General features: G+C 45.5%; 1 protein-coding gene across 7 annotated transcripts in view; it reads right to left on the bottom strand.

The window, feature by feature from the left end:
- The window catches only part of PUM2 (pumilio RNA binding family member 2), a 117,336-nt gene that overhangs the window by 58,328 nt on the left and 31,556 nt on the right, over positions 1 to 27,452 (bottom strand). For 5 of the 7 annotated variants that reach the window (XM_029072204.2, XM_029072208.1, XM_029072206.2 and 2 more), the window contains exons 3-10: positions 24,512 to 24,620; positions 22,220 to 22,407; positions 21,465 to 21,637; positions 15,678 to 15,948; positions 15,343 to 15,436; positions 10,055 to 10,180; positions 6,306 to 6,448; positions 4,367 to 4,505 (exon numbers count right to left, since the gene is read on the bottom strand). In XM_029072204.2, coding sequence (XP_028928037.1) covers positions 4,367 to 4,505; positions 6,306 to 6,448; positions 10,055 to 10,180; positions 15,343 to 15,436; positions 15,678 to 15,948; positions 21,465 to 21,637; positions 22,220 to 22,407; positions 24,512 to 24,620 — 1,243 coding nt within the window. The remainder of the gene's footprint in view (positions 1 to 4,366; positions 4,506 to 6,305; positions 6,449 to 10,054; positions 10,181 to 15,342; positions 15,437 to 15,677; positions 15,949 to 21,464; positions 21,638 to 22,219; positions 22,408 to 24,511; positions 24,621 to 27,452) is intronic. The other 2 variants (XM_029072207.2, XM_029072212.2) reach the window with 1 other exon arrangement.

The raw sequence follows: 27,452 nt of genomic DNA, 5'->3' as shown, positions 1-27,452 counted from the left end.
GGGGTACACAGTCAAGTGCAGAGTTGATGCAGAGGGGAGGATGGACAGTGGGACTTAGTCAGGGAAGACCTCTTGAAAGAGATGTGATTTTAGGAGGATTTTGAAGATGGGGAGAAGTGGGAGACGATCAGATCTGAAGGGGGAGGGAGTGGTCAGGTGAAGTGCCAGTAGCGGGACGGATGAGACGGAGGTAGAGTAGGATGAGAGGAGGAGAGAGAGTTGGAGAATAAGCAGTCGGTGAGGTTAGGTAGGAGGGAGAGAGCTGATTATGTTAAAGCCAGTGGTGAGGAGTTTCCATTTGATAATAATAATAATAATGTTGGTATTTGTTAAGCGCTATGTGCAAAGCACTGTTCTAAGCGCTGGGGGGATACATGGTGATCAGGTTGTCCCTCATAGGGCTCACAGTCTTCATCCCCATTTTCCAGATGAGGTAAAAGGCCCAGAGAAGTTAAATGACTTGCCCAAAGTCACACAGCTGACAAGTGGCGGAGCTGAGATTAGAACCCATGATCATGATGTGAAGAGGGATGGGCAACCACTGGAAGTTTTGGGGAGCTACGCATTGAAACAGCAGCGAATGAAGTAAGACTGGAGGGGGAGAGATTTGATGCAGGGAAGACAGCAAGGAGGCTGATGAGGTAGTCGAGGTGGGAAATGTCAATGCCTGGGTCAGCATGGGAGCAGTCTGGATGGCAATGAAAGGGCAGATTCTAGAGATGGTGTGAACCAACAGGATTTGGTAACCGAATGAATGTGCGGGCTGAGAGAGAAGTCAAAGGAAGGTCAAGGCTATGGGCCTGTAAGACAGAGGGTTCAGTGGCGCTGTCTACTGTGTCGGGGAAGTCAGGTGGAGGGTGGGGTTAGGGTGTTGAGGATTTCTGTTTTGGACATATTACATTTGAGGTGTTGGACTGATACCTAAGTGGAGATGTCCTGGAGACAAGAGGAAATGCAAGACTACAAAGAAGGAGAAAGGAGAGCGGGTCAGAGCTGGAGAGGCAGATTTGGGAATCATCCATGTAGAGATGGTAGTTGAAGTCATGGGAGCAGATGAAAAATAGAAGGGAAGCCAGAACGGAGTCTTGAGGGTGGGACTCCTTCCACAATTTGAGGGAGGGAGGCAAGAGGAAAGGCCTGTCAAAGAGACTGAGAAGGAATGGTCTGAGAGATGGAAGAATCAGGGGAGGGCAATTATGGTGAAGCCAGGGTTGGGTAATGTTTCCAGGAGAAGTGGATGACCCACAGTGTAGAAGGCAGCAAAAAATCAAGGAGGATTATGATGGGCATTGGATTTGGCAGAAAGGAGGTTAAAGAAGGACGTTTCCATGGACTGGAGAGTGGGGGAAGCAAGTCAAGGTGAGAGCTGGAGAAGAGGAAGTGGAGGCAGTGAGGTATAGACACAAACTAACACACTCAAGGAATTTGGAGAGGAATGGTGGGAGGCAGAGGGGCCATTACTGCAAGGTCCTGTTCGGTAAAGGGATGCTGGTTTTTTTTTTAATAATGGGGAGGATACATTGGGTATGCTTGAAAAGTTAGGGAGAAGCCAGTGAAAAGTGAGCAGCTGATGGGGAGGGTAGAAGGGAGGAGGCAATTGCTTTGATGGGCTTAGAAGAGATGCAGTAAGAGGCAAAGGTGGAGGGGAGAGAGTTTGGGAGATGCCCTTTTGAGATACTGCTGGAAAGGATGCAAGAGTTGATAAGGGAGGGTAGGGGGAGGCTGGAGGATGAAGGGCTTGTAGAGGAGATAGGAAGATTTTCCCATATATATCCCTGTCTATAAATCTATTATTGTATTTATCTATTTTATGCTATTGATGTCTGTTTGTTTTGTTCTGTCGTCTGTCCCCCACTTCTAGACTGTGAGCCCGTTGTTGGGTAGGGAATGCCTGTCACCCGAATTGTACTTTTCAAATGCTTAGTACAGTGCTTTGCACATAGTGAGCACTCAATAAATCCAATTGAATGAATGAATTTTAGGGAGACTCTGCCTAAAGGTTTCAATTTTAACAATAAAGTACCCATCTCCTGGGTACTCAACGCTTTCCTTCCCTGCACCTACCAAACCTCCAGTGGGTAGCAAATTCCAGAAACTGGCAATGGGAATGTCGCCTCTCCTTTGAGATGAGAATCTAGAAGACCCAAAAGAGGAGTGAGCCGACTCTCTAATCCTCGTTCTAGGACTACTTCTTCCTGTTTCCTTCCTCCACCATTTGTTATGGAGTGCCCATAGTTCTCCAATCCCTAAAGCAGCTGTTATTCGACTTTAGGAGCCGGGTGGCCTAGTGGAAAGAGGCTGGGCCTGGGAGTCAGAGGATCTGGGTTCTAAACCTGGCTTTGCCAGTTGCCTGCGGTGTGACCATGGGCAAGTCACTTCACCGAGCCTCAGTTTCCTCATCCGCAAAATAGGGGTTCAATGCCTGTTTCCTTTTATTCTAGGAGCCCCAAGTGGGCCTGGAACTGCATATAATCTGATTAACTTGCATCTACCCAATGCTTACGACGGTGCTTGACACACTGCAAGTGCACAAAAAATACTATAATAATATTCAGAGGGCTGACGGACATTAAAGTAAGCTTTGTGGTCTCATCATCTACCTAGCACCTTGGTAAATTCTAACCCTTCCCATCCAGGTTGGTAGAGTGAAGCAGAAAGTTCCCCTTATTTTGTAAGGGCTAAGGGACTCAAGAGTCCCTTCTGCCTGAAAGAGGGAACTTTATTTCCAGACTCAGGAACTTGAAGAGGCTGCTTAAAGAACTTGAACTGGCCCTCTAATTTCTTCCTTCAAATCAAAGTTTGAGAACGATTCATTCATTCATTCAGTGGTATTTATTGAGCACTTACTATGTGCAGAGCACTGTACTAAGCATTTGGAATGCACAATTCGGCAACAGATAGAGACAATCCCTGCCCACTGAGGGGCTTCACTACAAGGCCAGGGAATGACAATTTACACTTCCAAGGTTACAGGACTTGGGTGGGCAATTCATATACTAAGTGGTGTTAAGTGCAATCTGACCTAAGTAAACCAAAACCCAATTTTTATAAGTACACAAATGATTTTAAGTGATACGTGAGAAATAAAACTATGTAGCATCCTTTGACTAAAGTCAAAGATCAATTCACGTGATCAGGATGAGAGTCAAAAGAAATAGGGATGTTACACTGTGCTTAGGAAATTGCAGAAAGTAGAGATTTTCAAATTTATTTTAAAATGGGCACTCACCTACCTATCATGTTTACCGGTGGTCCAGGGGTGGGGGAAGTTGGCCAGGGGCAGGAGAATAGGGGTGGGAAGGAAAGTGCTTTGTTGAGTATGGGAAGAGGGGAGAATCTCACGGGGCAAAATGGGGAACACCAGCCTCCTCCGAAAAAGTCCAGAGCTGCCAAGAATGCTGTGTGCCGCCTGTCAACTGGCTGCTTAAAACCTGAACAAAACTTTGACTTTATGAACCGGGAGAAAAGCTAAACCTGGTGAAAAAATGAACCACCAAATTCACTGTAAAAACCCGTTATTCTTTCCACTACAAACCGTCTACGTGACGAGAATAATGGTTCCGTACTTCTTGGTTCATGAAGGAAATTCATTCTCAAATAGCAACCGGTACCTAATCTTTCCACGGTTTTTTCCCTGAAAACAAATTGTCCCAAGCCTGATGTTTTCGAGAGGTGATGAAGTAATTTCAGGCACAAAATTACCAGAAATCCAATCACCCTTTTCTGTGACACCCTAGCATGGTACTCATCTCCCTCATTTTCCCTCCAGCTTCAATCATGAAGGACCCTGGAATGGGCTTCGAATTCTGCAGTGGCAGAAAGCCACACGGAAAAAAAGATATTTCTTCTTGGGCTTGGAATCTTTCAGTGGGACAGAGCTCCTTGAGGAAGCAGTGACTTCACAGGAGGGAGGCAACCTACCATGGCCAGAGAAGGTCACCCAATGGGTAAAGTAGGAAAACAAGTTCCGAGACCTCATCTGCACCAACGGAATGTAGTAATTCAATTTAAAAAAGATTTTTTTTTTAAAAAAAAGGGCTCCGTTTGCTCTATTCATTAGTGGATGTGAACATTAAAAGCAGTATTGTAGTAAGTGACCATTACAGATATCTTTTGTTGTATATTTACCGAGATATAAGATTTCCATCACACGTATATCACGGCTCTCTTTTTCTTTTCAACCCTAAAACCATTCTCACGTCACGGCTTTTAGCTGACCTGCACTAAAGCGGTAATAAGACAAAGGCCCAAACTTGCCAGAATGCAGCAGAATTTTCAAGGTACAGTTTTTTTTTTCCACGCTTTGACCCAATTCAATGTTAACTTTTACTCGAATTTCGGTTTCCTCAGCCGATCTAGTATATACCTGGCATGCCTGTAGCAAGGCCCTGACCAAAAGCCAAAGCTGGATTTGCTGCGGCAGCTGCTGCAAGTGATTCTGCTTGTTGCCCTTGCTGACCCTGATTGGGAGTAAGAGGACGCTGACTGGCTCCAGCACGCAGAACCTACAAAAGACCAATATGATACTATTTCCTTAAAAGCTGAAGGTACAAATGTTACATACACAGTTTCATTCGTCTAGGATAACAACTTTGTATACTTTACAGTTGAATGCAATTTGAACTAGTCTACATCTAAGAGAACTGTACATATAGCCCGACGCAGAATTCAGGGCTTTAGATACATGCATCAAAAATACACGAGGAATTAAAAGACCCAAGTTGCAGACCTCTTGAATGCGAGACCTGGTTTGAGTACTGTACTGTACGAGTTCCAGAGTTATCAGAAATAGATAATGACAGCTTTTCACGGCTAAGGAACCTGGGAGTAAAGTCATCTTACTACCGGTAAAGCAGAACTGACTGAACGTGTGAGACTTAAGAGGTTTAAAAAAACAAAACATTATATCATCAATTAGAGTCTTTCATTGCTGGCCATTTGTGTTTTAATCGCTCTCTCCCTCTTTCCCATCTGGGGGGAAAAGTCAATTAAGTTTTGGTTTTACCGAAGACGGAATTCCCCCGAAAGCTGTAAAAGCATGATCATTTTAAATGCTACAGATAAAAATGATTTTTTTTGAGTTGGAAAACACTAGGAGGAAAATTAAAAAAACGTAAATGTTCAACATGGAGAAGGAAAGGGTCAGCAGTAGTTTATTAAGAATTTGCACTGGGGGTTTTTACAAAGATGGTGACCAGCTCTACTCCATTAGCAACTAGGGCAGGACAAGAAGAATTATAGGCTTCCAGTGCAGCTTGAGCAAGGACTTCTCCATTGGAATCAGTGAGCATGGGAGAGGAGGGTTTAGTCCACTTTTCTGAGTCACTTTAAAATAAAATCCCATTTCTCAAAAAATTGCAGGAGTGATCTCTCCTGAAGGCCTCTTTGGATCTTGTCCAGACCTATGATTTTAGATTTATACTTCAATGAGAGCCAACTCTAGTGAGATGGTTCAGTTAACGTGATACTATGCTGGACATGATGCATTAAGGTAGAACACGTAGTCGAAGTTGAACAGACCGAGGAAAGCCATTTCTAGGTACGTTCTATTCACAGCAGACATTGATAATAATATCGGCTAAAGAAAAACAAAAAGTTCCAAAAAGAAGACATGAAGTTACAAATCACAGAGTACCTCTCTGCTCTTGAAAGCTTAATGACGCTGTAAAGCAGAGGCCCAGAGCCAAATAGGAGGTATTTTAGACACTGTAAAAGAAATGGAAATTTGGACTCCGAGTTCATTCATTCAATAGTATTTAGTGAGCGCTTACTAATAGGAGACCCAAAATTTGCCCCATAAAGGGTGAAATGAATTACTCTGAAATTTGCATTAAAAGACCCCATTGTGATAAATTTGAAAGTAAACTCATCCACACTAAGGAAAAAATGCTTGTGGAGAACATTTTCTTTCTGCTGTGGGAAACGAATGGTACATAAATGAACCAAATGCCAGTCTTCAATAAAAGTATTTCAGCTTGCGTGACTAAGTCGTTCAAAAAAATTTAGTACTAGAATAAATACATTTCTCCTACTGTGAGACATACGCAACTTGTTGGATGTAATGGCCAAGTCGGACTGGAGTGGCACTCGCTAACCTTCCTTCTACTTTTTCAGAATGGGGACTTTGAAAACCTGGGCAGCAATTAGAATGGAAAAACGTGAAAGCGTAGCTAGGGAGTTTGAAATTGCTCTCCCAAACTACGACCCCTGTAAAGCAGCTAAATGTTCGTTTTCAGTGCCATGCAAATCAAACATTAAAAATGCTTGAGCTCGAAACGTTTTATATAAGTGACGATCCACTCTACCTGTTGCTGTCCCTGTTGTGCTTGCGAGGCTGCCTGCTGATTTGCTGTACTGTTTGCTGCTGCTGCAGCCTGCTGTTGAAACAAGTTGGCTGGATACACCCCCCAGGGAACACCGTAATACTGAGGAGGAACTACAGCAGGACCTGGCCAAAAAGACACACAGGTTATCATCATCACCACGTCAAACAGTAATCTAATGTTACTTCCTAGTTAGCCAGGAGAAATAAATTCTCTACCAGTCTCCAAGAGTTCAATCCTCCAAACAGGAAGGTACATCTACTAAATCTCTGAATTGTCAGCAACACAACCAGGGAAAAGTCACATAAAAACGCTCACAGTTCACCCTAGAAAATGAAATTCTATACCTGAAATAGAGAGTAACAAGGACTGACTCGGTGAGCCAGTCTAGATATGCCAATTTAAGGCCACAGCGGTCATCGTTCGGCATCAAATCATTCGATATCACCCAAATTATTGGGGAATATTGGGTTAAAAAAAAGGTTCAGCATTAAGTGGATTATGTGATACAGTGATGGGAGGCAATATAAAAATAGGGACATGATTGAGGATTATCTTTTCTGATTTTCCACCTTTACCTTTACAGTGTTTTGGTTGATAATCCATCCTCCTCCACAGCTCTTCCCAGGGAACGGCCCACTCACACAACTCTAGATTTTACCCTGGGAGTACGAGCTAGGCTCCAGCAGGAGGCTGGTTGTGGGGAAGATGAGGTCTTAAGGTTGCGTTGAACACCTCTTCCCGTAGGCGCTCGGTCATTCAACCCAAGCAACCCAAAGAAATCAATCGATGGTATTAATCGATAGCTTACGATGGACAGAGCACTGTACTAAGCACTTGGGACAGTACGATTCAACAGAATCAGCAGATAGGTACCCTGCCCATAAAGAGCTTACTCCAAGGTACTGCTGGGAGAGGCCCACATCCTAAATGTCAAGGCTGCAGGTATGCTGATGTCATGAGGTCAGAAACGAGGACCACGGGGTCAGAATTTTTAATTCACAGTAAGGTGCCCAGGGATTCCAGGAGTCAAGTTAACCAGGGCAGCAAACTAACTCGATCGGGTGACGCTCTGGGGCAAGGGCTTGCAATATTGGAGGCAAAGACAAAGGTGATTTTCAGCCTCTCTTTCAATTTGGGAAGGGGGGGTCCTTAATAAGGTAAGAGAATCAAATAGATTGATTATAATCTTTTCCTGCCACCCACCTTGACGTATCCATTCTGAATAATACATCAATTTTTAATTAAAAAGTGATTGATGGGATGGCTTGGGATAGGTGGTGGCTAGGAAGGAGGGCAGGGAATTAGATTGGAGGGTATTGCAGTTGTGGGAAGAGGCACTCCCACGATGAAACCGTGAGCACGGGGATCATGTCTAATTCCACTCTCCTCTCCAAGTGCACAGTACAGTGCTCTGCACAAAATCAAAAAATATTACTGACTGACGAGTAAGGGGATCAGAGGTGAACGAGACAAGACAGTGGAGGAAAGTGAGGAAGTCCGTTTAGGAGCACGACCTAGGGAATAAGAAGAAATGAGAGCCGAGGCCGAGCTACACAGTTTCGGTTTAAAAAGCATTAGCTCTCAAGGCAGACTGTCAGCTCGTTGTGGTCAGGGAATGTGTCTATCTATTGCTGCATTGTATACTCCCAAGTGCTCCGCACAGAGTGAGCACTCGAAAAACACAACCGAATGAATGAATGGCAGAAGGCAAAGGAATGGCTTATTGACCCTATCAACAGGGTTCATCAAAGGCTGCCTTAGTTAACCACTCTAAACAACACTCCCTGTTTCAGATGCTCTGCTATCACTTCATTAGTTCAGGATATCTCGTTATCTTTTGATTACACAACTTTTGCATAGGTAATTGCTTCTGCTACTCTGGCACAGTCAACTGCTTTCTTATTTTCCTCCAGCTCATACTATGTGGAAACATTTTTTGGGTATTTCTTCATCAGACTGGGAGTCCTGGAAGGCAGGGCACAGCCCCTTCTTTTTCATTCATTCAACTGCATTTATTGAGAGCTTACTGGGTGCAGGACACTGTACTAAGCGCTTGGGAAGTATGATTCAGCAACAAATAGAGACTTTGCCTGCCCACAACGGGCTCACCGTCTAGAAGCGGGGAGGACAGACAACAAAACAAGTAAACAGGCATCAGAAGCGTTATTATAAATAAAAAGAATTATATAGATATATACATATCATTAATAAAAATAAATAAAATTATAAATATATATGTTTATAGACAAGCGTCGTGGAACGGGGAGGGGGATAGAGGACAGGGAGCGAGTCGGGACGATGGGGAGAGGGAGCAGAGGAAAAGGGGAGCTTAGTCTGGGAAGGCCTCCTGAGGAGATGAGTTTTAGTTGCCCTAAAACTTATTAATAATAACAGTAACAATTATGTTATTTAATGTTGGTATTTGTTAAGCGCTTACTATGTGCAGAGCACTGTTCTAAGCGCTGGGGTAGACACAGGGGAATCAGGTTGTCCCACGTGGGGCTCACAGTCTTCATCCCCATTTTACAGATGAGGTAACTGAGGCACCGAGAAGTTAAGTGACTTGCCCAAAGTCACACAGCTGACAAGTGGCCGAGCCGGGATTTGAACCTATGACCTCTGACTCCAAAGCCCGGGCTCTTTCCACTGAGCCACGCTGCTTATTTGTTAAGTGCTTACTATGTGGGCTTGGGAGAGAGTAAATATGAATGAATGAATGAATGAATGCCAAGTGCTGTTTTAAGCACTAGGGGTAGATACAAGGTAATCAGGTTGGATACAGTCCCTGACCCACGTGAGGCTCACAGTCTTAATCCCCACTGTACAGATGAGGGAAATGAGGCACAGAGAAGTTAAGTGACTCGCCCAAGGTCACACAGCAGACAAGTGACAGAGCCGGGATTAGAATCCACGTCCTCTGACACCCAAGCCCGTGCTATGGACACTAGGCCAAGCACCAGGCCGTGCACAGAGGCGTTTAACGCCAGAGAATTGGAGGGGGCTCCGGCGATCTGATTTTTTCTCCACGGCCACAGAATAGACCGGAATTTCTTGAGACCTAGTTAGGACTACGATAATAGCTTTTCCTACTGACTTCCAATTGTTAGGGGGTTTTTTCCCCTTCAAAAATAACAGCTACAAGACCAAATACCCTCTGAGTACGTTTTGTCCAATAAGTATTTCCAATCCCATTCTTTTTCCCACCGACTTCCCCCAGCTGCTCTCCAAACGCCTTCCTTTCTTTGTAAGCCAGGCCGCAGATCAGTTTTCTAAAGAACACATCCTGCGTTCTGGATAACCAAATGTGAGGCGAGTTTAGGCTTATTACAAATGCTTCCTAAGACTTTTCGTCTCATTGGAAATAAAAGGATGCAAAGCTTGTACCGAATGACTGCTTCCCCTAAAGACAAAATGTGCAGATACGCCCACTTCTTCCAACTGCCCTCCCGGAAGAATTCAAAAACAAAAAATGAAACTCTGATCACTTCATCACAGTCACTAGAGTCACTATCTATATTCAGTACGAACTGCTGCAAAACGGATACAGTGAAATTTAAGATTTGACATTCTCAAAGCAAATTCGCTCAGTCGTATTTACTGAGAGCTTACGGTGTGCAAAGCACTGCACTAAATGCTTGGGAGAGGATAAAAGAGCAACAGACGCATTCCTGCCCACAGCGAGCTCATCCCAAAGGCCTCAAAAAAGGGAATAGGTAAAATGAAATCACCTGCTAACGTCGCTGCTGCAGCCAATCCTGCTGCAGTGTACGGATCAGTTCCTGGAGGAGCCGCGCTGATAATATATGGGTTTGGCACAAATGCAGCTGGAGCCAGGCCTGCTGAAAACACACCTGCTGTATTTCAAAAGGAAAAAGGACATTAAAAAAACCAACCAAAAAAACCCAGAAATCTACATCAAGTTCACGGTCCCGTGTCCTTGTCCACTTAAACACTTCTAAAAACGGCTTATACGAACTCTGACAATCTGGGAAACAGATATGATATGGAAGCCTACAGAGAGCAGCAGAAATCTTGACTCTTTTACATTTATCAGAAAACCAGAATTTTACAGAATACTATTGGGAAGCATATGCCTTTCTTAAATGTACTGCCTAAAGATCATTTTGCAAATATGTTCACATGAATACTTGAAGAGTCAGTGCTTTACAACTGCCTTAAATGATTCAGGCATACCTAACGTTAGGGGCTTTCCTTGCAGATCGAGCCTAGAATTTCACGTAGGCGGACGGAACTGCTGCTTTCCCCTTTCCTTTAATACATGCTTATGAAAAGGTACAGTCAAGGCAAACCGGGGGGCGGGGAGGAGGAGAAGCAGAGGGAGAAGAGGGGAACCAGCATGGCCTAGTGGATAGCACCGGACTGGGAGACCAAAAGAAGTGGTGGATTATTTTCCTGGCTCCATCCGTAACCTGCTGTGTGACCTTGGTTAAGTCACAACTTCTCTGGGCCTCAGATAGCTCATCTGGGAAATAGGGATTAAGAGTGTGAGCCTCACGTGTGACGGGGCTGTGTCCAACCTAATTAGCTTATATCTACCCCAAAGCTTCAGACATTGCCAGGCACATAGGCATTAGTAATAACAAATACCATAATCAGTACGTTTCGCAAAAATTGCATCCATTTAAGAAGAGATGGAGGAAAAAAAAGGAAGTCCACGGGTGCAAGAGACTGAGGATGCTCATAGATAAAAATCAGAGGAAAAGGTTTTATTTTGCTTCTCCTAAACCAAGAGGCTTTTTATGTAGTGCTGGGGGAACCACAGTTTTAACCAGGGGGTAAGGAGCGGGAGGTGTCGATTCCTATCGGGAAGCAACACGACCTAGCAGAAAGAGCCTGGGCCTGGGAGTCAGAGAACCTGGGTTCTCATCCCGGCTCTGCCAACAGCCTGGTAGGTGACACTGGGGAAGCCACTTCACTTCTCTGGGCCTCAGTTTCCTCATCTGTAAAATAAGAATTCAATTCCTCTTCTCCCTCCTACTTAGACTTGAGTCCCATGAGAATCCGGGGCTGTGTACATAATAAGTGCTTAACAGATACCATAAAAAAGGAGAAACAAGGGAGTAAGACTGTCAGGTACTACTTGGGGCTCCCGGTCTAAGTTGGAGGGAGAACAGGTATGGAATCCCCATTTTGCAGATGAGGGAACTGAGGCACAGAGAAGATAAGTGACTTGCCCAACATCACCCAGCAGGCAAGTGGCAGAGCTGAGATTAGAACCCAGGCCCCAACTCCCAGACCAGTGCTCTTTCCACTCGGCCACAATGCTTCCTGTTTCTCCAACATCAGCTAAGATCTTTTAAGCATTATATCAATTTTCAAGAAAGTAGAGGAACTTCTAAGAATGGCTGAGGAAGACTCTGAAGGAGGGAGGACTTGAGAAGGGATGAAGGGAGGTTCAGGAGCTGTCCCGCTACAGGCTATGAAGAAGGCTGCTTTTCCATCCAAACTGATCATATTCTTCCCTAAGCATGAAAAACTATCAGCTATAAAAGAAGTTTCTTCTGTACTCCCTTGCAAAGACTCACAATCACACTACCGCTGAGTTAATATTGTGAAGGTATGCTCTGAACTACTTTAACACAGATGAATAAGTTCAGCAATATTTACTATCACAACATAGACCAGTTAAAAAGGATGATGAGTTCTTTTTCCCAAGGTACCAGAAACTAGTACGTCTGCGGGGAAACGTGCTCCGTGGCAGCCATTCACATATAGCCACATTTTCAAGGAACAGAACGGAACAGATTTTCAGGAACAAAACTCAGGCTGAGGGCCAGGGAACCGAGCGATTGGGGAGGCCACAGTCCGTGACCTCAAACAAGTGTGGGGAGGGGAAAGACCCTGGTGCTTACTACAAAGGGGACTGTCACACTAAAACAAGGACACAGGAGGGTGGTCCTGACCTGAGCCAGTCGGCTGGGAATAGAGGTGGGGCGGGCCAAGGGAGGGACTAAACCCTATGGGGCTCCCCAAGTTCAGACCCTGGAACTCTGTCCAGTCCTAGAAGAGGCCTGGCTGAAATTCTTTGGGGGAATTTTTTATTTCAGTTGGTCTCCAGGAGACAGACCCTTCTTCCTAGCCGGGACTTAGAGTGCTAACGGCTTGAGTAAATCATTCCTTAACTGGACCGATCTAAGGGAAGGTGTTAAGAGGAAGTCAGCTACTCGGGGAAGCTGGGTGGGAGGGAGGCTCCTCAGGAAGTCAACCTTTCCCTCCCCATCTTCACTCTCCCTGCATAGGGCCCCAAGTCCACTCAGAGAGAGAGAGAAAGAGAGAGGGGAAAGGGAGGAGAGAAGGGGGGGAAAGAAGGGGGGGAAAGAAAGGGGGAAGAAGGGGGGAAGAAGGGGGGAGAAGGGGGGAGGGGGGGGAGGGAGGGAGGGAGGGAGGGAGGGAGGGAGGGAGGGAGGAGGGAGGGAAGGAAGGAAGGAGGAAGGAAGGAAGGAAGGAAGGAAGGAAGGAAGGAAGGAAGGAAGGAAGGAAGGAAGGAAGGAAGGAAGGAAGGAAGGAAGGAAGGAAGGAAGGAAGGAAGGAAGGAAGGAAGGAAGGAAGGAAGGAAGGAAGGAAGGAAGGAAGGAAGGAAGGAAGGAAGGAAGGAAGGAAGGAAGGAAGGAAGGAAGGAAGGAAGGAAGGAAGGAAGGAAGGAAGGAAAAGATGCTCGTACATGTGCTGGCATCTCTTGCGGCTGCTCTCGGGCTGACCTCAGGTACTATTCCTCCGACCACTACAGGAAGCAGCGGTGAGGAGGAGCATCTTTGCTCGATTAGAGCGGGGAAGGGGGGAACTAAATTCTGCCTCATGTGCACACACGTGCGCTCTCACACCCCACCCCCCACCTCCCCATTCCCAGGTTCCCTTGTCCACCCTCCAGCCAGGGTCTTGGCAAATGTCCACTGGAGAGTCTGGCTAGAAGAGCACTGGGCCCCGGGATCCCTGCTCCCAAGCCCACCACGTGTTTACACACAGGAGCATAGCATGTTCCACTGCATTCCCTCTCCCCTTCCCCGCCAACGGATCCCTTCTGAGGGCATCGTATGTGAGAGTTCCCAAACAACCGACTGGCGCCGGACTAATGAGAGCGATAATCCAGCCCGGCTCAAGGTACGCCAGTTATCAAAAACCGATAGAGGAAAGTGAGTTACTAGTGCTAAGGTTGATATCGGCAACTAACTTCCTTTTCCAACCGTCGCTCTGCCCCCTCGAAGGGAGTGAGACAACACAGGGTCTTTTTTAAAAGAAGCTGCACTGCTTTTGTAGTGACAAGCCAAGCCCTAGGACAGCAGTGGAGATCATTAGCATTAGCAAGGAAATCAACCTTTTAGAAGCCAAATTTCTCACAGGTAGGTTTCATAGGGCCCCCAGCTTCCTCTCCACACCACATCTCCTCTCAGGGGAGACGGTTCAAGTCAGAGGCTACGAACGGTGAAGGAGGCTGTCTTAAGGGCCATGAAGAAAGTAGGGGCACACAACCTACATGAGTATACCGGGAGCAACTTGCGCACTGAAATGCAGATCAAAATTCCAACTATTGGCAGCAGAGCGCTAAAAACTGATTCCCCTCTAATTGTCACGCAACCGAAAGGTTATCAGAAATCTAAAACCAGAGGCTAAGACCTTCACTGCTCCAGTCTGACCACTTTGGGGAAGCAGACAAACCCAGAGAGCCATCAGTAGGACGACACACACCGTGAGCATGTGGGGCTACAGATAATGGAAGGCAGGGACAAACAGTGAAATACCTAAGTGGGGGGTCGTTGCTGAGCTGATCGAAGGGCAGCCGGGTGCTCAGGGCGAGGATGAAAGGGGAAAAGCACAGAGATTTGCCCCAAAAAAACCCCAACCCCAAAGCATCACAATATCGAAGGGAAAAAACAACAAGCAAAACCTTCAGGAATCAGAGGCAACATCATCAAGATGATCGTGGCCTAGTGGAAAGAGCATGGGTTCTAGTCTCAGCTCCACCACTTGCCTGCTATGGGACCTTGGGCGTGACACTAAACTTCTCTGGGCCTCAGTTTCCTCATCTGTAAAATGGCAATAAAATACCTGTCGTAAGAACAAAAATAATCATAACAACAGTGGTATTTGTAAAGCATTTATCAGGTACTAAGCACCGTACTACGTGCTGGGTAGATGCAAGAAAACCACGTCGGACATGGTCCCCCGGCCTGCATGGGCTCACAAAAAGAAAAGGGAAAACAGGTACGAAATCTCCATTCTCCTCTAGCTCCTGGAGGGCAGGGAACGTCTCTATCAACTATCTTACATTGGCCTCTCCCAGTCGCTGAGTACAGTGAGCATTCACTAAATACCACTGTTTGACGGACTGATTTACACACGAGGAAACTGAAGCCCAGAAGAGTTAAGTGACTTGTCCAAGGTCATCCAACAAGCAAGCGGCAGAGTCAGGATTAGAACCCAGATTCTCTGACTCCCGGCCCATGCTCTTTCCACTAGGCCATGCTGCTTCTCTGCTCACCCTCCCTCGTGGGCTGAAAACCCCGCCTCTGGGGAAGGTGCAGAGTCCCAGCTAACTTTCTATCTTCCACAGAACTCTGCAGAGTGTTTGCCACATCAAACTGCTTAATAAGTACCACCGCTATTATTATGGCGACAAGGGTTTAGTCAATGGGCCAAATAGACGCTACTTCCAGAAGTAGATTTGAGGCCAAGAGCAGGACTAGGTGGAGAGCCGGAAAGCGAGCGGGCCCGGAGGCAGAACCGGGACGACCTCGGTGCTCAGACTGGTGTTGAGCGGAGAACCAAGAGGGGGACCGAGAAGACACACTGAGCCTGGAAATCGGATGTGGGCTTGGAGAGCGAAACGCCTAGAAACACCTTACATCCTCCTAAACTGTTTGTGGGTCTCGCCCAACTGAGCAAAACATGGAAAACACGTGACGATTCAGTGACCTAAAATACCGCGTTCTGATTTTGTTTTAAAAGTCAACCGTGTGTGAATAATCGCTGTTACCTTTACAGAGCTGCATTGACTCACCTATGTGGGGTTGCTGGGCGGCAGCTAATGCGTACTGCTGCTGCTGGGCTGCAGTTAACTGTTGGACTGTTAGAGCATTCGACCGCTGAAAGAGCTATTAGGGGAAAAATGTTTAATTTTCCATTTAGAATCTTCTTCACTCTCAAAACATCGTTCTGAAAGCTGGGGACGCGCGATACGTTTTGATTTTGAACTCTTTTCCCCAATAAACAGACTTCACGGGCTAACGCTCGAAAACACATGTACCTCAAGAGAACGGGCAAGCTGCACGATCACGTGAGCTCTACAAACTAACGTGCTGGGCAGCGATGAGGCCGGGTAACCATTAAGCTCACCTGCTGCTGGGAACTGTAGTCCAAAAGCCCTACAGTGGCTCCCGAAGAGTCCATCGGGACCTGATTCCCAGGATAGTCAAACTGTAAGGAATCCAGACCGACTTGTTCCATGGCATCCAGATTTGGGGTTTCGGGATTAGGAAATTCTTCCACCAGGGGCTTGTTCGCCGCAGGATTGGACAGGGGGCCTAGCCCTTCTGGAGGATTAGAATTCGGGCCCAGGCGCTCAGCTACTTCAGTGGGAGAGGCTTGACGGCTTCCAGGGGTACGACTGCACAGAGAAGAAACAAAGAGTTGATTAATCTCTCCCAAGTGAAAAAGAATAGAACCTCGAGAATGGTTACCTATTTCTGAAAGGGACCCTTAGGAAATACATTCAATTATCAAGCAATCCATCGACCGTATTTAGTGAGCACTTACCGTCTGCACGGCACTGTATTAAGCGCTTGGGAGGGTACAATACAACGGAGTTGACATAGTCCCCGCCCACAATGAGCTCACAGTCTTGAGGGGAGACAGATATTAAGATAAATAAATCTGGCCACGTATGGGAGTGCTGGGAGGGGGGATGAATAAAGGGAGCAAGTTAGGGCGACGCAGGAGTGGAAGAAAAGGAAAACAGGGCCGAGTCAGGGAAGGCCTCCTGGAGGAGATGTGATTTAAGAAGGAGCGTAAGGATGGGAGAGGTGTTGTGGTCCTTGGACATGAATGGGCAGAGTGTTCTAGACTAAAAGGAGGGAATGAGTAATAATAAACAATAATGGTGGTATTTGTTAAGCGCTATGTGCCAAGCACTGTTCCAAGCGCTGGGGTAGATACAAGGTAATCAGGTTGTCCCACGCAGGGCTCACAGTCTTCATTCCATTTTACAGATGAAGGAACTGAGGCACAGAGAAGTTAAGTGACTGACCCAAGGTCACACAGCTCGTAGAACCCACGACCTCTGACTCCCAAGTAAGAGGTCAGTGGTGGAGGGATGAGGAGGTCCAGGGACAGCTTGAAACCAAAGATATTTTACATCTGCACAACTTTAGATGGGCTACACTTTACCACCTGCTGGGTGTTTCCTTTTATTTGTTCTGAATCGTCCACCTTCAAGATTCACTGGGTGTTTCTGAATTTGGAGAACAGCTCCATTTTCTCACTTGCCACACCTTTTGTGAGTTTGCAAACCTCAACCAGAGCCCTCTCCCATCTTTGTCTATCTGGGCTGCCCACTGCTGACAGTTTACCTTTCCCACTCCCGTCGCCATCCTAGTTGCCCTTCTCCAGACCTTCTCCATCTCATTACCCCAACAGAGGAGGAGCCACAAGTGCACACGAGATCCCAAGGTCAGGCGTGCCATGGCTTTAAATAGTGGCAAAACTCTGCTTTTGATTTCTTATCACCTTCCTGAAAATACCTAGTTGTTGCCCCTGTAGACTGGTAATATAATCGAAGTACAGAAGTAAATTTTAAGCATCCACACTGTCAGTCAAGGTGCGGTTTTCCATAATGGCCATAGTATAGGAGGGAACCATACTTCTCTCTCACCTTATCCCTAAATAACCACCAGTACCTGCTTCCCCTTCTAAGTACTTTTTCCACTACTTAAAACTCTAAACGAGCTGGATTTTCACAGCCAAACCTCCCAGAGCAAGCCCAAAGGCTTTAAAAATATTTGGAATCCATCCATCCAAACTCCAAATTAAAAAACAAGCAAAAATAAAAGCCATACAGAAGACCAACAGGTTTATAAATGGCTGTTTCCCGGCGTAGGAGGCACACGCATTCAGCAGAAGGGATCTGAGTGCTCTTCCTTCGGAGAAAGGAAGAATCTTAAATTTGCAGTTAGTCTTTTCTCCCCGATGTCCCTTCCTCGTTATGGAGGCGAGACAGCAGCAGGAGGAGGAGACATCTCCATAACTGCCTGAACTCAATGTGCTTCAGCTCTACGTCAGTCACGAGTCACGTAGACCACCAATACTTCCCACAAGTTCTCAATCCCTCTTTTTGACCCACAGCCCTTTGTCCCAAGAAGCCTCAAATGAAACGTAGCGGGCCTCAAAGACTAAAGACACAAAAAGTACCAGTCTAGTCAACAATTTCCCATAGGGACCAGGATTCTCTTCCCAGACTTGCCACTAACTTGTCATATGACTTGGGAAGAAAACATCTAGCACCTCTGTACTATATACTCTTCTACCTGTCCCTCGACTCTCTGGGATGATTCTTTTTTTAAGCGGTTGGACCTCGACAGTGAGAAGCGGCATCTAAACGACACTGCCAAACGTAGTCACCTGCGCAGAAGAATGGCTCAGGGCCACTCCCGTTCTCTCATCCCTCCCAGACAGAAGTTGGGGCACTGATTACCATGTCCAGATCAGCCTGTACTCTCCCAAGCACTCAGTACAGTGCTGGCACATAGTAAGCGCTTAATAAATTCCAATGATCGATAAGCTGTGCAGGGATGTGGCACACTGCCAAGGGCATGAGCAGTCTTTACCCACACTAGACAGCAACAAGGATAACACAGACCACCCTGAGTTTCCCGATTCCAAGAGTAGCGCTCAATCACTGAAAGAGCGGAGTCAGAAGACACTCTCTAGCGCAGAGACACCCGAGAACGTGCAGAGAAGAGCAAAACTGCCGAGAAAAAGAAAAATTATTCAGGGAAAGCCTCCAAACAGAGATGGGCTATCAGAAGGGCTTGAAGATAGGAAGAACTGGGACTGGGTACATGTGAAGGGGAAGGGACATCCTAGCAAGATTTAGTAGGATACGGGGAGAGTAGTGAAGAGTCTGAGCTGGGTTGCAAACAGAGAGGGGATAAGTAAGGAGAGAGCTCAGAACAGTGCTCTGCACAGTGTAACAACAATAATGATTACTTGTTCGGGACTGTACTCTGTACCAAGCACAGCATTAAGCACTGGGGTAGATAAAAGATAATCCGGTCCTACATGGGGTCACCGTTTATGTAGGCGGGAGAACAGGTACTGAATCTCCACTCAGCAGAGGAGGGAACTGAGGCACAGAGCAGTTGAGTGCCGTGCCGAAGATCACCCAGCAGGTAAGTGGCAAAGTCAGGATTCGAACCCGGGTCCTCTGACTCCCAGGTCCACGCACTTTCCACTCCACTAAGCCGCTTTGTTCAATCAGCGCTCCAGCGATTGATGCTAAGCAGCTTGGCCAAGTGAGAAGCAGTGTGGCCCAGTGCAAAGAGCACGGGCCTGAGAGTCAGAGGACCTGGGTTCTAATCCCAGCTCTGCCACTTGCCTGCTGTGTAACCTTGGGCAAGTCACAATGTCTCTGTGCCTGTCACCTCATCTGTAAAATGGGGATTAAGACTATAAGCCCTATGTAGAATGGGGACTGTGTCCAACGCTCTTATCTTGTATCTATCCCAGCGCTAAGTAGAGTGCCTGGCACACAGTAAGCGCTTCAAAATACCTTAAAAAAGAGTGCTCTGAAGTCAATGGTTAGGAAGAGTTTCTGCCTGAAATAGCGAGGAACTAGTAACAGTGAAAAGTTCTGGACAAGTGGGAAAATATACAGAGAATAACATTTTAGAGAAACGATCTGGATCAAAGAGTGACATGGTGATTGAAGAGGGGAGACACTGAAGACTGAGGAAGCAATCAATCAGTTGATCAATGGTATTAATGGAGCTCTGAGTGCAGACACTGACCATGACACCAGTGAGAAGACTAACACGGGGGGGTTGGATTTCTCAGCCCAGCACTATCCTTATTAAAAAACCTCCCTCTCTATTAGTATTAAAACCAGAATATTTATTCTCTTCATTATGTCAAAAATGAGGAGAAACAATGAGCCCATTTCTCCAGATGTGGACCCATTTGGGGGAAGGAAACCCACACTGCTCTCTCTGTCCCATTTAGTTCCTGAAGCCCACTCAGTAACTAGGCTGCCAGACTGCTAGGAGCCCACTGAACTCCGAATGGAGCTCCCAAGCCCCACGGCGGCTTGGGGGTACCGCAGAGAGTGTGACGGTAATTTTGTATTTAGTATGTGCTTAGTTCCGGGGTAGAACCTAGAGATGCAGGTCCTGTCGCACAAGGGGCGTGCAATCTAAGCATCTCACTCCCATTTTGCCGATCAGGAAAATGAGGTACAGGGAAGAAAGGGGCTTTACTTGCCCAGGGTCACCCAGCAGACCAGTGTCAGGGCACAGATCAGAACCTGGGTCTCCCGACTCCCAGATCTGGGCGCTTTCCCCTAGGTCATACTGCTTCCCAGACTGTCACGGCCTCCGAGCACCTCTTAGGAATCTGCCCTAGTTTCAGGAGCTCTGTTAGGGATCCCGGGACTGATCACTGACCTAGAACCTGCGCCCCCACCTCACCATCCTGCAGCAGATCGGTGGAAGCCCCAGAGCTAACTGGGAGCCCCCACTGGGCCGAGGGAATCTAAGGTACCATAAGCGGTCAACAATTCCGGGCCCTGAATGCTTCTTCCACACGTTTCCAAAGTACGCTTTGGAAACAGTGAATAAGCACGTGTCCCGTGTTCGGCTCACCAGAGACACTTCAGCACAAGAGAAGAAGGGCAGAAGTGGCCCTGGGTTCGCTCTTCCTATACAAGGAGGAAGCTAGACGACTCGATGTGATTTGCTTCAAAACCTGAAGATTAGAGCTAAAATTCAGAATCCTACAGGGGAGCAAATTCAATTACCCATGTTTCAGTTATGCTTCTCTTCTTTCAGTGGTGCCATTTTTCTTGCTATAGTTAACGTTGTGCCAACGCTTCAATTATAAATATCTATTTTCAGAATAAACTCAGTGGGAAATATTTGCTTTAGTTGGACAGGCTGAATCTGGTCAATGCTGAAAGAACAAAGCCAGGGTCAGACGGTTTCAAAACAACTGAATTTCCTTTAAATGACTATTAACAGAGATTTGCCGGTTAGAATGCTTTCTTGAATTTAGGAAGAAGCATCTGTTTTTGATGTTTACCAACAAAAATTTAACTCTATTCCACTCTGCGCTTGCACCTAACAGAGTACATATATCTTCCTCTTAAGGAACCTGCAGCTGTAGTTATAAAACCTTGATGCTTTGAGTATCACTGGTTTAGTATTTCATTTTATTTGGCCTTACAGATGAGAAACTCATTCAGAAACAATTTGAAAAATGTGAGTAAACGCATTTCCTGTCCTTCCTAAAATCAATTTTAGATGAAGGAAATGTCCAAACTTCATCTGAATGGCCTTGATACATTCTTTTTAACAACTATAAAAGCTTCAGAGGCAAGGTCAGCTACCTTAAATTTTTGGAATCTCCCAACCTCCCGGAGGAATGATGAGTATGAACCTGAACGCTTGGTGAGTGTTGCTGAAGGGACACTGCTCCCCAGCTGAATTTAGGAACCCCAAGCCAGAATCCAAAAACCAAGGCAGTGAAAACAAGCAGAAAGGAGCCCAGAGACAGCCCTCCAAAGAGGTTTTGGTGATCTGCAGAAAATCAGCTACAGAAACAAGTTTAAGCACGGAGGGATGGTGGGGAAAAAAATATAAACAACCGTAGAAATTTGGCCTATCGCTCACTAGTTAAAAGAGCATCTTTTAATAGCCTTTATTACTTCCTTAAATTAGTTTTTACATTAGAATGTCTGAATAGCAACCACTAGTCTTTAAGAGGAATAATAACACTTAGCACAAGGCAACACACGGCACAGTGGGAGGCAGAAGAATGAAATTTCAGCTTGAAAAGAGCCTGACTGAGACATACAAGCGAATGAATACTTCCTAAAAAGACATGCTTGTCTTCTCAAAAAAGTTGAAATCTTACTTAAAATCTTTGCAATCGGCATCCATTCCATTTGGCAAACCTCTGCCATTTATTTTAGAAACATCATCATCATCTCCTTGTTTAAGATCTCTGTTTTTGTCCTCCTCAAATGGAGAAGCCTTGCCTTTTTGATCGCCTTTCTCAGGTCCATCTGTTTCAGCATCTCTAGTGCCCTGAGGAAAAAGAATCTGTTTGATTCCCAATTCTTTAATAGCACACAAAAAAAGAGGTGACCTAATTCTACACTGCTGTACACCATACAAAAACAGTTTTAGTGCCTTTTAAATTGAATTTAGTGGCAACCTGTTTGCCAGGTTTTGCACTCACATATCTGGAAGGGGGCAAAATTTAAAATACATTCAGGTTGTAATTTATAATGAAGAGCTAATGCAACCTTAACTATAGCGGTGCTGATAAAGCGCTAACACCACAACGCTTAGCGTACAGATGGCGTACGCGTACAGATGTATAGCGTACAGACGTCAAGTTCATCTCCTTGTGTGTACACGGATACATGAAGCTTCAGAACACTGTATTTACTTTGAGAGCCAGCCACCATGAGACCAATTACGATTGGTTTTCAATCGTTTTTAGAAGTGAAAGATATTTAGCATCTGTGTGACAACCTAGATAGGTTTCCCCAGATGTGACCTTTTTTTCCTTTCTGCCTCAGCAGAACTAGAGGCCAAAAATTTTAACTGGAAGAAAAAATAAATTATTAAGGATCTTCCTACCCAAACCGATGGCATACTTACAAAAGCTCCTTTCCTAAATCGAGAATCCAATTTGTCTGCAGGAGAGGAACTTAACACATATTCTACCATGCTCACTCCAAGGCCTCCACTTTCCGAGCGAGGAGACAGTATAGCGTTCACTTCACTGTTTCCATGAAAACCTTGTCCGGGTCTTCTCTGGACCATAATAGGCTGGGACATAGAATGGTCTGTTCAAAAGGAAGAGAGACGATTATTTGTGCGGCGTTTAGTAACAAAGTACCGACGACCACGGCTCCGCATCCTTCCGTCCCACAATCTGGCCTGGGTCCAAACTGCGTCAAACCTGGACCAAATCGGAAGACTGTCTCAATAAAACGACTGCATACATGTGGAAAACAAGCATACCCCCTCTAGACTGTAAGCTCGATACGGGCTGGGAACGTGTCTGCTAATTCCGTTGCATTGAACTCTCCCAGTCCCTTAGTACGGTACCCTGTGCATAGTAAGTACTCAGTAGATACCACTGATTGATACCGAAACTGTAAGGGTTCCCTACTTCCTCTAAGCCCTGTTCTTCCTTGTCTACCCTCTGAAACAAAACCCTGTGAAATAAAAATTGCAGGGTGGGCAGCCAGGGGGTCAGAACGAACAGCGCTCACTGGTTTGGGGATCCTCAGATTGGATCACGCTTGTGTGGGAGAAAAACCGGGCCGGGGGGAGCCCGGGGGAGATATGCTCTTAACTTTCCTCTACAGGCCGCTCTGTGGAGACTAACACTGATCCCTTAACCCACCCAAGCAGACTGTTCAAATTTGAAGCGCTATCCTGCCACACAGGTTTCCTTACTGGAAGGAGATGAAAAAGTCTGGTGGATTAAGGGATAATGGAAGTCAGGGCACTTGGCTGCAATAACAGAAAGTAAGCTAACGTGAAGGCTTGCATAGTCAAGGTGTCCTGCAGAATTTAGCCTGTTAGCAATTCAGCCCAAGGCCCCAGAATCAACGTGGTCACTGATCTACTTCAAAAGAGGAATGGCCCTTAAAAGGGGTTAAAGGCAGGTTTTCTTTTCTCCTTTGGACTGGGGCCCATCTGCCTTACACATTTAGTACCTCTGGACCCATATGACCCTATGAAGGGTTGGATTTCTGTGGCTCAAGTCATCTCCCTTCTTTTCTCCTCATCGTTCCCTTCCTCTCCCTTCCCACAGAACTCAACGGGCCCAGAAAAAACACCTGATTTCAGCTGCTTTTTGGCATTCCCTCACAGAGATTTTTGGGTGAGAGAAACACTACAACGAGGAAAAGGCCAGACCCCATCCTGAAAACAGCAGAGCCTGCCTCTAGGCCTTGCATAAACAGGGAAGGGGCACAGGAGCAGGTCTCTGACAGCAAGCATGTGGTCACATTTATTCATTCAATCGTATTTACTGAGCGCTTACTGTGTGCAGAGCACTGTATTAAGCGCTTGCCAAGTACAACTCGGCAACAGACAGAGGCAATCTCTACCCAACAACGGGCTCACAGTCTAGAAGGGGGAGACAGGCAACAAAACAAGTTGACAGGCATCAATAACATCAAAATAAATACAATTACAGGCATATACACATCACTAATAAAAAAGATAGAATAATAAATATGCACAAACATACACAAGTGCTGTGGGGCGGGGAAGGGGGTAGAGTGGAGGGAGGGAGTAGAGGCGGAGAAGCAGAGGCCTTCTAGGCCCACATGTCCAAGACTCGGGTCAAAATTAATTAATTTTGCATTCAGTTTTGGGCCCAGAAATTACTCCTAAGTATCTTTCCCGTGGATCAACTTGAGACCTTTAGCTCTAATCTTCATGTCTCTAAGGCATCCACAGAGGGTTATCTATCATAACAGCTAAGAAGGTCTACAGACGCTTTTGGAGAAGTAGTTTAATTTTTTTGTAAAATGAGTTTGGGTGACCGTTTATACCAATGGAAATTTAATAAAAGTCAAATAAATTTTATGCAAATACTCTCAGTCTAGAGTTTGGATTTGGAACCAATTTAGAACTTGAAAAAATTACAAATTTTTTGCCAAATATATTTTGAAAAATCAGACTCTCTAATGAAACACATTAACTCAACTCCGTTTGAATAGAAAGTGAAATTCTCAGCCAAATATTATGAAAAGAGTGACATGCTATTGATTGGATTCCATCTAATTACAAATCAGAACAATTTCAGCATCAAGGCTTATGCTTTATCAGTACACAACTTTTGGTCACTCAGTAAGCAAATGTGAGGTTTACAAAATGTCCAACAGGAGAAGTGATTTATAAATGCCACAACCAAAAATAATCACTTACGAGAAGTTCCCCATGCAGTCTCTCTCCATTCGTCATCCCCAAGAAATATGCCTTTTTGTCCATCTTTTGTCGAATCATCAGGTTCCCAAAACTTTTTGGTAGGTAGGAGCTATTTGAAAGAGGAAATTACATTTAAATGATCATCAAAAACACCTCTGGAAAAAGATCCAAGTGTTTGAAAAGTAAGGTCAAAACTAGTAAACCAACTGCTACAGCCCAAAGAAAAAAAAGACATTATTCACTTTTTAGCTATATTTGCACTTTCATTTTAATAAAATATAGATCTAAAGTTATTCATTATTTTTCACAAATATAAACGACTGAAATTTTATCTATTTTGTCTATTTTCATTGACAGTAAGCACCAATTTTGGAGTTGGAAAATCAAATTCATACTTTCAGCCTTGCTGAAATTTGTTTACATGGCAATTTTTTCTCCTTTCAGAGATAGGCTTATTCCTTCTTGAGTCACTAAATTCCTATCAGATGGAAGAAACCATCGGCTTCAAGAAAATAAAACAGTTTCCTACCTGGGAATTATAACTGAGTTATTTAAACACAGTATTATGCTGAGATGGAGTAGGCAAACCTGTCATTTCCTTTCACATCAAGCAGAAAATCCTCACTGCCTGCTTTTAAGGCATTCCTTCAGCTTTCTCCTTCTCACATATTCACTCTTTTCCCATTACACAACAGTTCACACTTACATCATTCCTCCTAACAGGAACTCCCTTCTGCTCGGGCTGCAGTTCTCCCCATCCCCTTTTAACAAGGGTTGTGCTTTCCCAGTTCCAAAAAGAAAAGTACCACACCAATTACACAGCAGGAGAGTCAAATTTACAATATTTGGAATAGTCTGTTCCTAACCCAGTTTGCTTATATCCACCCCAGTGCTTGGTTAATAATAATGTTGGTATTTGTTAAGCGTTTACTATGTACAGAGCACTGTTCTAAGCGCTGGGGTAGACACAGGGGAATCAGGTTGTCCCACGTGGGGCTCACAGTCTTAATCCCCATTTTACAGATGAGGTAACTGAGGCACAGAGAAGTGAAGTGACTTGCCCACAGTCACACAGCTGACAAGTGGCAGAGCCAGGATTCGAACTCATGACCTCTGACTCCAAAGCCCGGGCTCTTTCCACTGAGCCACGCTGCTTCTCTAGTTCAGTGCCTGGTACGTAGTAAGCACTTAACAAATACCACTATTATTATTATTATTATTAATATCCATCTGTATATTCTTCCCCACTGTGCTCTTTCCACCAGGTCAGGCTGCAGAAAGGACCATCTGAAACCCCACCTCTCCAGGAGGCCATTCCGAATCACACTTCTTCTTCACACTACTACCAACTATCATTTTTATACTTCTATGTCACCACTATTCTTAAGTGCTCACAACCACCTGCGGTGTTTCGGGTCATACTGACGTATAAACTACACTATTTAAGTGTCTCCTCACCTAGTCAGTCAATCCTATTGACTGAGCGCTTACTAATAATAATAATAATGTTGGTATTTGTTAAGCGGTTACTATGTGCCGAGCACTGTTCTAAGCGCTGGGGTAGACACAGGGGAATCAGGTTGTCCCACGTGGGGCTCACAGTCTTAATCCCCATTTTACAGATGAGGTAACTGAGGCACCGAGAAGTTAAGTGACTTGCCCAAAGTCACACAGCTGACAAGTGGTAGAGCCGGGGTTCGAACCCATGACCTCTGACTCCAAAGCCCGTGCTCTTTCCACTGAGCCACGCTGCTTCTCACGCTGCTTACTGTGTGCAGAGCACCGTATTAAGTGCCTGGGAGAATACATATTCTCACATTCCTTGCCCACAGTGAGCTTACAGTCTCGAGGGGGAGACAGACATTAATCAACTCTCCCCCAATCAGATTGTGAGCCCGTCACTGGGCAAGGATTGCCTCTATCCGTTGCCGAAATGTAGAGTCCAAGCGCTTTGTATAGTGCTCGGCACATAGTAAGCACTCAATAAATACTACTGAATGAATGAACGAACTGTATTTTTTGAGCCTGCATGCAAGTCACTGTACCAAACACTTGGGAGAATACAACTGAATTAGTATGCACAGTCCCGCCCAAGGAATTTACAAATTAGAGGGCAACGCAGACATTAAATGTACACACAGAGGAAACATCAGAGCATAGAGCATATGTACATAAATGCTACAGGTGGGGTGATATTCATCTTCTTCCTCCTACCTGTAATTTCATTGTGTCGGTCAATCAATAGTGGTTATTGAACACTTATTTTGTGCTTGGGAGAAGTCCACACAACCGACAAGGGAGACATGTTTCCTGTGATTTGAATACAACTTGAAGGCGGGGAGAGTGATGGCCTGTCACATATGAATGGGGAGAGAGGGCCAGGCCAACAGGAGTGGGTAAAGGGTAGGGGACAAGATAGAAGAGACTGAGGTACAGTGAGCAGGTTGGCGTTAGAGGTGTAAAGCGTGCGGGCCCGGGCCGGTCTGTAGTAGGAGAGGGTGAGCTGGTTGAGTGCTTTAAAGCCTGGTAAGGAGTTCCTGTTTGATGCAGTGGGAGATGGGCAACCACTGGAGCTCTGGAGGAGAGGGAAGATGGGGGTGAAGTTCTGTAGGAAGAATTACCCAGTCAGCAGGCAGGGCAGTGAGGCAGCTGATTCAGTAGTCAAAGAGGCGGTGGATATTCTGCTTAGGATGGAGAGAAAAGGGTGGATTCTAGGCATGTTTTAGGACCTACTGGATTGGGTGACACTGAATATGAGGACTGAATGAGAGAGATGACACAAGGATAACTCCAAGTGTCAGTCTCCCTGTTAAGATTTTGAGCTCCCCGAGGGCAGGGATTGTGTCCTTTCCTTCTGCATTCTTCCCAAGAACAGTGTTCAGCAGTCAACTGTCACTCAATTACCATTATTACCGTTATTATATGTGTATTGCACACTTAT

Source organism: Ornithorhynchus anatinus, chromosome 9 (genome assembly GCF_004115215.2).
Source record: "Ornithorhynchus anatinus isolate Pmale09 chromosome 9, mOrnAna1.pri.v4, whole genome shotgun sequence".
Classification (NCBI taxonomy): domain Eukaryota; kingdom Metazoa; phylum Chordata; class Mammalia; order Monotremata; family Ornithorhynchidae; genus Ornithorhynchus; species Ornithorhynchus anatinus.
This window is presented reverse-complemented; position numbering and strand designations above follow the sequence as displayed.